The following is a 13,130-nucleotide window of genomic DNA, read 5'->3' on the forward strand; positions in this document are numbered from 1 at the left end:
TTAAAAGTATTAATTTAATATTAAATTTGAACTATGGATGTTAAAAAAAAAAAAAATCAAAACTTTGAATCCGAACCAAATCTATATAGTTTTTCGTTGAATTATGAATTCATTTACGTGGGTTTAGGTTCAAATTTATAAAAGTTTTACGAGCTAGGTTAGTTCATAATTTCACTTAAAATTATATTGAATTGAATCGAATCAACTCCGATTTATTATAAACTTAAAAAAATAATATATAATAAAGAGTAAACTATAATTAAATGTTTTAAAAAAATAAATAAAAGTATTACAAATTGACATATTATTTTTATTAAAAAGAAAAAGAAAAAAAACAAACAAATTTGACCGTCAATAATAACTAATTGAGTCTAAAAAATATCTCGTCCTAATCTAACCCTCCAACCAACCTCCTTACTTTCAATTTTATAATTGTACAGATTTTTAAAAATAAATAATGTCAATGAAAACCACTCTTTTTTCTTCTTTTTCAAACACGAACATGAATTTCTACATAATTTGATAAATAATTTTTTAAAAAATCCAAAAACTAAAATCAAAACATTATTAAAGGAACATTTTATTATTATTATTTTTTTTTATTATGGGTAGAGAGAATCTGAAAAATTGGAAAAGCTCTATTGGTACTTAGAATTCTTCCTTAGGTGGTACTTATACTTCTAACCCTAACTTATGCATGGAAAAAGACGATCGATAGAAAAGCTCTATTGCCCACTAACGACAACTTCTTGTGCTTACCTATCTTGTCTTTTGTCTTAATCCTTTGCTGGCTTGAATTAAGTCCATCTATTTTTCCTTTTGTTTACGAGATAACTCAAAGGACGACTCACAAATAAACCTAGACTCAAAAAGATAGAATCATAATACTACTTGATAAAAGTAAGGTACAAAGTTAGTTAAACCCAAAACGAGTAGAATTCCCACAAGAAGCAGTTCTAGTGCATCAAATTTATAGTACGTAAGTCGTACATACCTCCTCCATTCAGCATTTGACATATCAATACGTTATTCAAAGAGCCCTACACCATTCTAAGATTCTTCATTTATGAAAGAACGATGAATACAGATAGTATGAAAAACGAACAAACTATGCAAACATAAACTCTTCTCATATTTTCTCTCTCTCTAGTTATACTTGAGTTGACAAGTATGAAAATTTCAGTTAAAAACTCGAGTACCTCGTTAGTTTTATGAGAGTATCCATATCCACAACACTAAACCGAGCTGCGAAGTCCAGAAATAACAAGGTTCCCTTGCAATTAACTTCATCTATAGGGATAAACATGTGATATGAACCAAAACTCATAACGATCATATTTTTTTCAAGATAAAATAAGTTAATCCCAGACAATGAAATTGAATCATAAAATCCTAGTCTATAACAGGATAAAAACGAAATTAAGTCACTTAAACAATAGCATTAGCTGCACTGGCGATTCTGGGCCAGAGATCAGCACATTCCTTTCCAATTGGGCCTGTTATAGCAGAACCTGCACAACCCAAGAAAACATCTGTGTTCTAGTACATGAAAGCAAAATGAACGATAAAAGCAGAACACCTCCATAAGTATAGCGACAAGAATAAAGATGTTACAATATCATTACTCCAAAACTACACTTACATGATATAAAACATCAACCACATCGTAAAATTTTAGTGACCCATCGCTAACAGATACTCCTGGAGTTTTCATCAAGTTTTAAAATACATCTCTTAGAGAGAGGTTGCCACACCCTTATAAAAAATGCTTCGTTCCCCTCTCCAACCAATGTGGGATCTTACAACCCACCCTCCTAGGGGACCACATCCTTGCTAGCACACTACTCGGTGACTGGCTTTGATACTGTTTGTAACAGCTCAAGCTCACCGCTAGCAAATATTGTCTTCTTTGGGCTTTCCCTTCTGGGCTTCCCCTCAAAGATTTAAATCGTCTTTGCTAGGGAGAGGTTTCCACACCCTTATAAAGAATACTTCGTTCCCCTCTCCAACCGATGTGGGATCTCACAATCTACCCCCATTAGGGACCAGTGTCCTCGCCTAGCACACCGTTCGATGACTAGCTCTGATAATATTTGTAACAGCCGAAACCAACCACTAGCAGATATTGTCCTCTTTGGCCTTTCTCTTCTAAACTTCCCCTCAAAATGTTGAAACACGTTTGCTAAGGAGAGATTTCCACACCCTAATGCTTCGTTCCCCTCTCCAACTGATGTGAGATCTCACACTTACTATCATTTTATTAAGACCACATATGGACTTGATACTTTAAAGTTCGGAAATGGAAAATATCATACCTTTCATCTCTCCTTTGGGGTTCACGATGACACCAGCATTATCTGCAAAACAAGAAAACTCTTATTCAACAACTGGTAATGTTCAATTCTATATGGATATATTTCCAGTACAAAACAGCTATCCCGTCTCACAATCAAGGAAAAAGTTTAACTCCATTACACGAAACAACCCTTCACATAAAATGGCAACAAAACTATCCTAAGCACATATTTTTCCCATAGAATTAGAATAGATAACAACCTTCACAAACCATTTGGGCAAACACTTCAATAGCATTAACAAACAGCATGGAATATCACTAACATAGTTCTAGGCATTGTTAATCTATATTTCATCCACAACACACTATAGGGTGAAAACACACACAAAACCCAAGTCTCCAAACCTTCCAAATTTATTATTCGAAGTTCGAGACCTTCCTACCTACATGTCGTTGAACTAAAAATAATGACAATAAACTCTGTTAAAACTACAAAAAATAATGATAATAAACTCTGTGAAACTATATTCATTGTCGTCGTCTACAATAATCTCTTTGAAATGCTATTTAAGGGTGACCAAAGCAATCTGAATAGAGTTCACAACGCAACTTTACTTTTGAGTTGGTTTATTGGGTTGTTCTTTTTCTTAATTATTTAAAAAAACTATGCTTATCCTCGACACAAGTTGCATTAAGAATTAAAACCTCATAAATTTGAAATATCAAACGGTCACAACCCATAGTTAAATATTCATATAATACATAAAAAACAACAATCCAGCCGATCAAGATCAATTATGACGATTGATCGAAAACGAAAAAAGTTAGAACAAAAAAATTGACCGAAAACGAAACAAGACAGATAAATTGAGTTGTGTATGACCTTCAAAGTACATGAAGACACCATCCTTTCGGCGCCATGGCTTGCGCTGCCTGACAATAACAGCAGGAAGCACCTTCTTCCTGAGGTCAGGTTTTCCCTTCTTGACCGTCGCCATGACCATGTCACCAACACAAGCTGATGGCAACCGGTTGAGGCGGCCCTTGATCCCCTTCACTGAAATGATATACAGGTTCTTAGCTCCTGTATTGTCGGCACAGTTGACTGTAGCCGCCACAGGTAGACCCAGCGACATCCTAAATTTGTTCCCAGCGGAACCTCCCCTACCTAAATCGATACATAACAATAATAAGTCTCAAATCTCAAATCTAAGAATATAAAACCAGTAGCAAAAAGAAGATCGAATCAAATATTGCATAAACATTAGCGTATGAACAGAACAATCAGATCATACCTCGCTTCGACATCGTTGACGGACTCTCCGGCTGCCGTCTCTCTTTCTCTCTCTCCTCCTACCAGAAAACGAATGCAGTTCCTAATATATGAAAGACGACGGCATAGACTTTCTGGGGTTAGGGTTTTAGGCACTCTGTTTGGATGCAGTTATTTACTATCCTTCCCGTGCGTTGCCAAGCCAAAACATGTAGACACTGCGAGACGACGTCGTTTAAGGATGGATAAAATTAAAAATTTATAGTGAAATTGACGAAGGAAAAATTTATTTTATTTTTATCCGTTAAAAAACATGTAGACACTGCGAGACGACGTCGTTTAAGGCGCATGCTGGTACATGGATCAAAAGGAAGCCAAATTTCTCGCCGGCGAATATTTTCAACACACAAATTGTAACAAATGCCGACGGGCACCGCCGCCGTCTTTTCCGCCACAAACTTTCTCCCTCCGCCGCTTTATCCCCCGCCGGCGACTTCAAAAACAAAGCCGACCAGATGCCACGTCATCCCCAGAATGTCCCTAAACCAAAGCCCATCAAGCGGCCCAAAATCGTCCGCATCTTCCTCTTCTTCTTCCCTGTTATCCTCAATCACTAATCTCTTATGGGGCCCATCTCTCCCGCCGGGGCTCCTCGTAGCCACCGTCCGTACAGCCTGGGAGACCACGTGGCAGCTCATGATGAGCCAGCTCGCCCCCTCCGATAGTACTGGCGGCTACTCAAGACCCCTCTCCCAATTTCGCGCCACCAAAATTTCCGCCAACAATCTCCATCTATACGTCGGCCTTCCATGTCCATGGGCCCACCGGACGTTGATCGTCCGAGCGTTAAAAGGCCTCGAAAACGCCGTTCCCGTCTCCGTCGCCGGTCCCGGCGCAGACGGATCGTGGGAATTCCGGGAGAATCCGACGGCTGACAATGAAAACCTAAGGCAGGGATTGGATAGGGCAAATGGGTGCAAAACTTTGAAGGAGGTTTATAGACTGAGAGGAGGAGGTTACAATGGAAGGTCCACTGTGCCGATGCTATGGGATGCGGAGAAGAAGGAGGTGATTTGCAATGAAAGCTCTGATATAATTGAAATTTTCAATTCGGGTCTCAATGGATTGGCTGAGAATCCGGATTTGGACCTCTCGCCGCCATTGCTGAAGGGGAAGATTGAAGAATGGAACGCCATTGTTTATCCCAATGTCAACAATGGAGTTTATAGGTAATCATTCAGATGCTCTCTCTAATCTTAAACGCACGAATTTCTCGTAGTTCTTTAGAGTTCATGTAACAGTCCAAGCCCACCACTAGTAGATATTGTCCTTTTCGAATTTTCCTTCAAGATTTTTAAGACGAAACGCGTCTGTTAGGTTAGGTTTCACACTCTTATAAACAATGTTTCGTTCTTCTCCCAATCGACGTGGAATTTCAGAATCCATCTCCTTTGGGGTCCGAAGAGGACAATATCTACTAGCAGTAGGCTTGAGTTGTTACCGTTTAGGTGTCTATGGAAATTATCGAGAAGACATTGTGAGAAAACAAGCACAATTTTCTAAAACCGAAAACAAAAAAGCTTAATGGTTATCGATGAGACGCTAATAACCTCAACTAGTTTAGAAATAGATCGAGAGTTTAGAGTTTCAAATCTCTCCCCCACAAGTACAATTTTCAAAATCCTAAAACAGAAGGCTGAGTATCAAATGAGAGGCTAATAGCACCAAAGCATATCTCAACCAATTTAGACATAGATCGAGAGCTCAGAATTTCAAATCTCTCCCCACAAGCATATTTTTCAAAAACCTAGAACAGAAGGTTGGTTATCGAATGAGACGCTAATAGCACAAATCTGAGCATAGCTCAACCAGTTTAGATATAGACCGAGAGTTCAGAGTTTCGAATCTCTCCCACAAGCACAATTTTCAAAGACCTAAAACAAAAGGCTTAATGGTTATCGATGAAATGCTAATAACACCAACCTGAGCATAGCTCAACCAATTTAGACATAGACTGAGAGTTCAAAGTTTCGAATCTCTCCCCCAAGCACAATTTTCAAAGACCTAAAACAAAAGGCTTAATGGTTATCGATGAGACGCTAATATAACACCAACCTGAGCATAGCTCAACCAATTTAGACATAGACAGAGAGATCAAAGTTTCGAATCTCTCTCCCCACATGTGACCGAACCAAAACGGGGCCTTAATAACACAATTCTAACAATCCCTTACTTTCTGTTTCTTAAGATTATGTTTGTTCTGGACGTATATGTTTGTTCTATAACGGTTAGTTCACCATTAGCAGATGTGGGTTTGCTCAGAGTCAAAAAGCATATGACAAAGCTGTCAATGAGCTATTTTCAACGCTCGACGTGTTAGACGAACATTTGGGGCGTTCGAGGTACTTGTGTGGTGAAAATTTGACTCTGGCTGATGTTTGCTTGTTTACAACCTTGATTCGGTTTGATCTGGTGTATAATGTTCTGTTTAAATGCACAAAGAAGAAGCTGCTTGAGTATGCAAATCTTCATGGATATATGCGAGACATTTATCAGGTAATCTCTTCTTTGAACCCTGCAACTGTTTTTTCACTAGACTAACCCATTGAAAGCTATTCGGGTTGATTTGGTTCATGTGTTCGGGTTTGTAAATCAACTGAATACTGAAACTCGCTCAATGGAAGAGCATTTATTCTAGCGTTGTATAGATTAAACGGTTATAGGTAGTGGTTCAGTTTAGGTGTAACAACTCAAGCCCACTGCTAGCAAATATTATCTGTTTTAACCCGTTACGTATCGCCAAATATTGTCTACTTTGACCCGTTACGTATCGTCGTCAGCTTCACGGTTTTTAAAACGCGTCTATTATAGAGGAGATTTACACACCCTTACCTTATAAGGAATGCTTCATTCCCCTCTCCAACTTATGTAGGATCTCACAATCTACCCCTTTTGGGGTCTTAGCGTCCTTGCTAGCACATTGCCTGATGACTAGCTCTAACACCATTTGTAATAGCCTGTCCGTTTTAGCCCATTACGTATCGCTGTTAATCTCACGGTTTTTAAAACACGTCTACTAGGGAGAGGTTTCCACACCCTTATGGGATCTCACAATCTACCCCTCTTGGAGGCGCGACGTCCTCATTGACACACCACCCGATGACTGACTCTAATACCAGAGCTAATATTGTCCGTTTTAACCCATTACGTATCACCGTCAATCTCATGGTTTTAAAACGTATCTGTTTTCACACCCTTATAAAAAATGTTTCGTTTCACTTTCCAACCGATGTGGGATATCACACTAGGCTTTTAACCCATTTCTACTGACACTTTTTTTCGTCGAGGTTAGCAATGTCGGGCCATTGTATCTATTTATACGGTTCTTAACTTCTATCATCCTCTAATCAGCGTACTTTTAACCTGTCAACAGATTCCAAAGGTTGCAGCAACTTGCAACTTTACAGCAATAATGGATGGCTATTACAAAACGTTGTTTCCTCTAAATCCTGGGAATATTCGACCAACTAAGCCGGCCAGTTGTTATCATGAAGCACTCTCAGTTCCTTCCAAAAGGGAGTCACTGCCAATCTTAGACACAACCAAGCAGGTTTCAGTTTGATAGAAGTAAATCCACCAAAACATTTAAGTTTAGGATTCATATTTTTCTATTTTGGTTAATGTCTTATTTCCCAGCTAAATAGGATTGTTGTCCGAGGAAAATTGAATTGTAACAGTCCAAGCCTACTGCTAGTAGATATCGTCTGCTTTGACCCATAGTGTATCACCATCAGCTCACGGTTTTAAAACGCGTTTGTTAGGAAGAGGTTTCCACATGCTTATGAGAAATGTTTCGTTCTTCTTTTCAACCAATGTGAGATCTCACAATCCACCTCCCTTGGAGGACCAACATCCTCGCTGGCACACCGCCTAGTGTCTGGTTTTGATACTTATCTCTAGCAAATATCGTCCGCTTTGACCCGTTACATATCGTCATCAGCCTCACGGTTTTAAAACGCATCTACTAGGGAGAGGTTTCCACACACTTACAAGGAATGTTTCCTTGCCCTCTCCAACCAATGTGGGATCTTACAATCCACCTCCTTGAGAGCCCAGCTTCCTTGCTGGCACACCACCTGGTGTCTGGTTCTGATACCATTTGTGACAGGTTAAGCCTACCACTAGCAAATATCATCCACTTTGGCTTGTTACGTATTACCGTCAACCTTACGGTTTTAAAACGCGTCTATTATGGAGAAGTTTCCACACACTTATAAGGAATGATTTGTTTTCCTCTCCCACCAATGTGGGATCTCACCTGAATTTTATATGTTGAGGAACGGATACATAAATAATTAGATTACGTTTCCTTTAGAATACAACCAAACTTGCAGAGCTGAATTTCAGAGGTTATATTGCTAAAAATGTTGGGTAAAATTTACACATTACATGAGCTCAAATTCAGCCTGCAAGCTTAAAGTGACTTTCAACCTTGCAGTGCTGAATTTTAGAACCTATATTGCTAATAATAGTGATATAGGATAGAAAAAATGGAAAGAATTGTGCTTCTCATAACCTAAGTACTTTTTTAGGAGCTTTCTGTTTTGAGTCCTCAGCTGCAGCGTTTGGAGATTGGATATTAGTTATCTGATCAATTACATCACTCATGTGGCTTCTCATAACTGCAATTGCATGATCATCTTCGATATATTGGAGCTCCCGACGTATGTATATGGTCACGAGGGACGCCTTGGACTGTAGACCTCCCCGTTCCGCAGGCATGATGGCAAAGCCAGAAGGTCTCAGAAACACACTATTCATACTAAATCTGGGCATGAGAGAGATATGAACATCTTCTTCTGACAATTGTGATGATAGGACGAGGGAGCAATAGTCATTCGCTGTAGCTTCTTGTAAGAAAAATTCATGGTCCTATCACGTTAAACAAGCGTATCATATCATTGAAGTATATAAGTTTTGGGCAAGGAGGATCAGGTAAAGAAGTTTATGTAAAGAGAAGCACCGCAAAAAGTTCATCAGCTACTGTTTCTTCTACTTTTCTACGTAAACCAATGGTGTAGCTATTATCTTCTGTGTAAAGTGCAGCTACCAGCTTGAGCTGTTCCGGTGATTTTATGCTCATCAACTGTATGTGGGAGTATAAGCAAGCAAGACTATAGGTTAAATTATAGGTTAAATTATAGGTTAAATTATAAGTTTAGTTTCTAAGACGGAGTTTACCTGGAATGTCACATTATATGTGGCTAGAAACATTAAGAGTCTGATGGGGGTTTCTGGAATGTATACGGTACTTGAGGCAACATAATCATGGTGATAACCAATGCTATTTGCTTTCATGTCTCTCAAAATCCTTATATTATCATCACAATATAAATCCCATTTTCTTTCCAGTGGAAAGGGATTAACTGATGTTAGATATAATCTCTTCAGGTTCTCCCCAATTGTCAACAGATCAGGTACATCTGTTAACCCATAAAATCAAATTAGCTTGAGAATTTAATGTTATAAGGCTGTTCATAGTTGAGGATTATTGGGACGGAGTCCTACGTGGCTAATTTAAAGCATGATCATGGGTTTATAAGTAAGGAATACATCTCCATTGGTATGAGACCTTTTGGGGAAGCCCAAAACAAAGTCATGAGAGCTTATGCTCAAAGTGGACAATATCATACCATTGTGGAGAGTCGTGATTCCTATAATGGTATTAGAGTCATGCTCTTAACTTAGTCATGTCAATAGAATCCTCAAATGTCAAACAAATAAGTTGTGAGCCTCGAAGGTATAGTCAAAAGTGACTCAAGTGTCGAACAAATGGTGTACTTTGTTCGAGAACTCCAAAGAATGAGTCAAGCTTCGATTAAGGGGAGGCAGTTCGAGGGCTCCATAGGCTTCAAGGGAGGCTCTATAGTGTACTTTGTTCGAGGGGAGGATTGTTGGGAGGGAGTCCCACAATAGCTAATTAATTGAGAGAATGATCATGAGTTTATAAGTAAGGAATACATCTCCATTGGTATGAGGCATTTTGGGGAAGCCTAAAGCAAAGTTACGAGAGCTTGTGCTCAAAGTAGACAATATCTGTGGAGAGTCATGGTTCCTAACATTCATAAAAGGAATTAAGAGCATACACTATACCATTGGGGTCGTCGAACATCTCTGAAGTCGTTATCTTGCTCCATCTACGTTTCAAATTTTGTGATAAGATACTGATCCATTGCTTTGCAGTTAAATGAAAGTTTGAAGTAACTTTTGAGCACATGTTGTTAGGGATATCAATCTGTTGTACCTCTGCGTTTTCAATCCATAGAACCTGTAAAATAAAATTCTGTTTTAGATTTGTAAATTTGTGAAGTAATTACTGATAGATGATGGTTTTCTGTAACCAGACCTCTGAGAGAACACCAAGCTGCCGGATTACCACTCCTGAAGGCCTCCGCCTGTATTGAGTTCCCACGGTGGGATCAGAGGTTGTTTCCATGAAATAATCAGTTGACACATCGCAGATAGCCCATGTATCTTCCGCGACGTCCATCTTAAATCTCAAAAAGCGAGTGCACCATTTTGGCAGGAATTCAGCTGGCAGTCTTAACTGGGCATTAACCTATTATATGATAAAAGTTCATATATTTTCTTTTTCTGTGTCCTACAGTTTAGAAGGAACAAAAAAAAAAAAGTTACCAATACAACATCCTTAGAATTTGAATTTGAATCTGCTGACCAGAATTCTTTCAAAGGAGTGAGAACATTTTCAAATGATCCATCACAAATGATGTTGGAAAATATCGAACTCCATATCACCTATAAACAGTGTGAATAAGGGTACAAAATGTTAAGAATAATGTATAGAAAATCAATGTCAAGTTAAGGATATCTCACCCCATTCATCATTATTGTGATCAGCGATTCTGGAGTAATGGAAAGAACGTCATACTCGACGGAACATTCAACTGTAGATCCACGAGGTGGTGTAGTGTGGAACATCTCTTGTAAATCCTCTACTGAACCTACTGCTGGAGGATGGAAAATCAAAGCGTTTGCTCTGATGGCTATTGCCATGAATTCCTTGTAAGCCGCTTTGATTATATTATTTACCCTTTGCATTTCTAGGAAGTCAGGTTCATCATTGTAAAAAATGTCCCCGATGCTCGAATCCTGCATTGTCGATTTTGTTAATGATTCTACAAAGACTAACAACACGTTTTACAGTGATTTGAAACAATCTCAAATATGTCTTTACTTATTCAAAACAATTTAAACAATCCAATGTTTAGTCTAAATTGATTTTGAATAATTAAAGACATAGTTGAGAGTGATTTTTGAAATGAAAAACTTGATTTCAATTCCAGTTCAACTAGCAATGAGTTTATAATATCAAATAATAACAGTTTGATAATAGAAGTAAAACATACATCAGAGCAACTAGGTGAAACCTCAAGGTCATCTTTCATCGAATCAGACGGTCCTTCATTAGAATTATGTTCCATAGTCACTTCGGGAATTGATTCCTCAGCTTGGGGTAACTCAGCATCCGTCTCAAGATTCATTTCTGAGCTCTAACTTATATCAAAGTTTGATGACTAATCCACTCTAACGATTCGAATCCAACACAGATGGAAATATTTCCAGAGATTAAAATCCAAATATGCTACTCACAAAACAGAATAATTGATGAGAAAACGGCTATAACATAATAATCAAGAAGTGTAAAAAATCTGTACGTTCATAATATCATGTATTTTTATGAATGTCTATATCTTGATCGAAGCACATACTAATAGCTGCCGATTCAGGACTCTTGAAGAAGAAAGCGAAATGACCATTATATATGCCTAAAATCTCTCACCATTTTAGACAAATTGAACAAGAAATAGAAATCGAGAACAACAAATGGAAATGGAAGTCGAAATCTCCATAATCAGAACTAAAACATTTTTGAATTAGGTCTTGATTTCACAAATACCGAGAAAAATTCGTAAAAAAACGTCCGTTGTCTATCTAATTTGCATCTTCCTTTTCTTGACTTAAACAAGATTCTGTGCAGTCATCGTCAGCTTAATTTATTAATGTACTAAAAACAATCCGAAAATGGAGCTAATCGGAACAAAGAGAGAGTAGATTAAGAAGAGGACTCACAGCGAAATCTTCCACCAGGAAACAGGGAAATCGAAATTCCAGTGGACGCTTCAAGAAATCAAGAACAAAAAACTTACGAGGAAGGAAATAATTGAAAAAGAAGAGCATAAGATTACACGGTAGAAGATTCGAAGACTATTCGAGCACCTTCTGAGTGAGCACTTTGAGCTTCCAAAGACCTTTAATGGCGGAAGACGAACTAGAGACTGAAGGGAGGAGGGAGAGGGAGAAAGTGTCAAATGTGGTCTGTATATAAAGCTTTGGGAGTCTGTTAACTGCACGTGACTTTCACTCGCCAGATTCATAATTCATTAAGCTTGCACGTGACATCTCGAATACACAGAGAACAGTAGGTAGACATGGAGGCTGATTATTTACCTCTCTCCCATGGTAATTTGATTATTTACCTCAGGTCGGTCGGAGAGTCGAACAAAGCAATATTTGTAGGGGTAAAAACTTCTCCCTAACAAATGCGTTTTAAAAGTTTGAGAGGAAATTCGAGAAGAAAAGTGCAAAGAGGACAATATCAGTCAACGGTCAAAGTCAAAGTCAGTAATCGGATGAAGTCGAGTCTCCAACTACTCGATCGTCGGAGCAAAAATCCGATGTCCGGTGGGGCCCGCCAAGGGATTTCGTGTATTAGAAACGTGGGTCCCACACGGTTCTATTTCCAACGTGTCCAGCAATGTGATGGGACGCGGGCCCTACCTTGTCGGGAGACCTTTTAGAAACATATGAGTGCGGGCCCCATTGCTTCTCTTTCTATCGTTATCTTATCGTATCGTTTCGTGTCTTTTCTCGTACAATATCGACAGCTTACCATTTCCATATTAGCCTTGTCCCGCTTTAACAAGTATTTATTTAAATAATAATAATAAAAAAAGAATATAAAAAATGTTTCATTTATTAAAAATTATAAATTTTTATATATTGTCTATTTTTTTTAATGTTATTTCTTTTATCTCAAGACAAAATAATAGGCTAGAGTTTGGAAAAATCATTCATTAGAGATGTATATAACTTAAGTTAGAAAAATCTATTAGATCAACCCGAAATTATAGGTTGGTTAGGTTGGTGATTCAAACAACCCGAACATAGTTCACAACTCAACTCACCTCTCAATCCAAACTAAATCGTGTTAGGGTTGTAACCTTATAAATTTTACCCATAAATTTAAAAACGTGCCAAAATTAGGGACTAATTTATAATTTCAAAGGTTAAAAATTCATAAAAACCAAAAAAAAAAATCATACTAAATTTATAATTTAATATATATGTATGTATATATATATAATACGGGCTCGCTTGAAGCCCATTTTAGGAACATATAAATAGCCGAAGAGGAGAGCTGAGAAATTGAAAATATCAAGAGAAGAGAAGAGAGTTAAGCAGGCGAGAGAAGGCGATTAG

General features: G+C 38.1%; 4 protein-coding genes across 8 annotated transcripts; 1 reads left to right on the plus strand and 3 right to left on the minus strand.

Moving 5' to 3' along the window:
• Positions 1 to 1,312: 1,312 nt before the first annotated feature.
• LOC111466895 (60S ribosomal protein L23) lies at positions 1,313 to 12,117 on the minus strand. The gene is made up of 5 exons (XM_023111581.1): positions 12,099 to 12,117; positions 3,592 to 3,633; positions 3,180 to 3,464; positions 2,316 to 2,357; positions 1,313 to 1,511 (listed from the first exon to the last, which is right to left on the minus strand). Exons 2-5 carry the CDS (start codon positions 3,602 to 3,604, stop codon positions 1,429 to 1,431), a joined length of 423 nt encoding a protein of 140 aa, XP_022967349.1. The 5' UTR covers positions 3,605 to 3,633; positions 12,099 to 12,117; the 3' UTR covers positions 1,313 to 1,428.
• LOC111466842 (glutathionyl-hydroquinone reductase YqjG) lies at positions 3,951 to 10,449 on the plus strand. 5 transcript variants are annotated; one of them, XM_023111497.1, is made up of 4 exons: positions 3,951 to 4,798; positions 5,876 to 6,125; positions 7,003 to 7,196; positions 9,974 to 10,449. In XM_023111497.1, exons 1-3 carry the CDS (start codon positions 3,990 to 3,992, stop codon positions 7,189 to 7,191), a joined length of 1,248 nt encoding a protein of 415 aa, XP_022967265.1. In that variant the 5' UTR covers positions 3,951 to 3,989; the 3' UTR covers positions 7,192 to 7,196; positions 9,974 to 10,449. The 5 variants fall into 5 exon arrangements, with proteins under 5 accessions (XP_022967265.1, XP_022967264.1, XP_022967266.1 ...); XM_023111496.1 differs by having other exon boundaries at positions 7,003 to 7,179; XM_023111498.1 differs by lacking the exon at positions 9,974 to 10,449 and adding an exon at positions 8,286 to 8,930.
• LOC111466892 lies at positions 8,554 to 9,944 on the minus strand. Its single transcript, XM_023111577.1, has 3 exons — positions 9,723 to 9,944; positions 8,811 to 9,052; positions 8,554 to 8,715 (listed from the first exon to the last, which is right to left on the minus strand). Exons 1-3 carry the CDS (start codon positions 9,844 to 9,846, stop codon positions 8,575 to 8,577), a joined length of 507 nt encoding a protein of 168 aa, XP_022967345.1. The 5' UTR covers positions 9,847 to 9,944; the 3' UTR covers positions 8,554 to 8,574.
• On the minus strand, positions 10,207 to 11,932 carry LOC111467085. Its single transcript, XM_023111873.1, has 6 exons — positions 11,868 to 11,932; positions 11,721 to 11,768; positions 10,997 to 11,174; positions 10,464 to 10,739; positions 10,272 to 10,385; positions 10,207 to 10,230 (listed from the first exon to the last, which is right to left on the minus strand). Exons 3-6 carry the CDS (start codon positions 11,129 to 11,131, stop codon positions 10,207 to 10,209), a joined length of 549 nt encoding a protein of 182 aa, XP_022967641.1. The 5' UTR covers positions 11,132 to 11,174; positions 11,721 to 11,768; positions 11,868 to 11,932.
• Positions 12,118 to 13,130: the final 1,013 nt, after the last annotated feature.

This window comes from Cucurbita maxima, unplaced genomic scaffold (genome assembly GCF_002738345.1).
Source record: "Cucurbita maxima cultivar Rimu unplaced genomic scaffold, Cmax_1.0 Cma_Scf00032, whole genome shotgun sequence".
NCBI lineage: Eukaryota > Viridiplantae > Streptophyta > Magnoliopsida > Cucurbitales > Cucurbitaceae > Cucurbita > Cucurbita maxima.

What these genes read in the sequence shown, in the direction of transcription:
- LOC111466895 (XM_023111581.1), bottom strand. An exon ending in TGTCTTCATGTACTTTGAAG is followed by an intron (nt 2,358 to 3,179) that starts GTCATACACAAC and finishes CTTGTTTTGCAG; the next exon opens with ATAATGCTGGTGTCATCGTG. An exon ending in CCCCAAAGGAGAGATGAAAG is followed by an intron (nt 1,512 to 2,315) that starts GTATGATATTTT and finishes TGGGTTGTGCAG; the next exon opens with GTTCTGCTATAACAGGCCCA.
- LOC111467085 (XM_023111873.1), bottom strand. Translation starts at nt 11,131, where the DNA reads ATGAATCTTGAGACGGATGCTGAGTTACCCCAAGCTGAGGAATCAATT. An exon ending in TTTCACCTAGTTGCTCTGAT is followed by an intron (nt 10,740 to 10,996) that starts GTATGTTTTACT and finishes TCGACAATGCAG; the next exon opens with GATTCGAGCATCGGGGACAT. An exon ending in TCACAATAATGATGAATGGG is followed by an intron (nt 10,386 to 10,463) that starts GTGAGATATCCT and finishes CACTGTTTATAG; the next exon opens with GTGATATGGAGTTCGATATT.
- LOC111466892 (XM_023111577.1), bottom strand. Translation starts at nt 9,846, where the DNA reads ATGTGCTCAAAAGTTACTTCAAACTTTCATTTAACTGCAAAGCAATGG. An exon ending in GATGTTCGACGACCCCAATG is followed by an intron (nt 9,053 to 9,722) that starts GTATAGTGTATG and finishes ATGGGTTAACAG; the next exon opens with ATGTACCTGATCTGTTGACA. An exon ending in CATATAATGTGACATTCCAG is followed by an intron (nt 8,716 to 8,810) that starts GTAAACTCCGTC and finishes TCCCACATACAG; the next exon opens with TTGATGAGCATAAAATCACC.
- LOC111466842 (XM_023111496.1), top strand. Translation starts at nt 3,990, where the DNA reads ATGCCGACGGGCACCGCCGCCGTCTTTTCCGCCACAAACTTTCTCCCT. An exon ending in GTCAACAATGGAGTTTATAG is followed by an intron (nt 4,799 to 5,875) that starts GTAATCATTCAG and finishes CACCATTAGCAG; the next exon opens with ATGTGGGTTTGCTCAGAGTC. An exon ending in TCTTAGACACAACCAAGCAG is followed by an intron (nt 7,180 to 9,973) that starts GTTTCAGTTTGA and finishes TTCTGTAACCAG; the next exon opens with ACCTCTGAGAGAACACCAAG.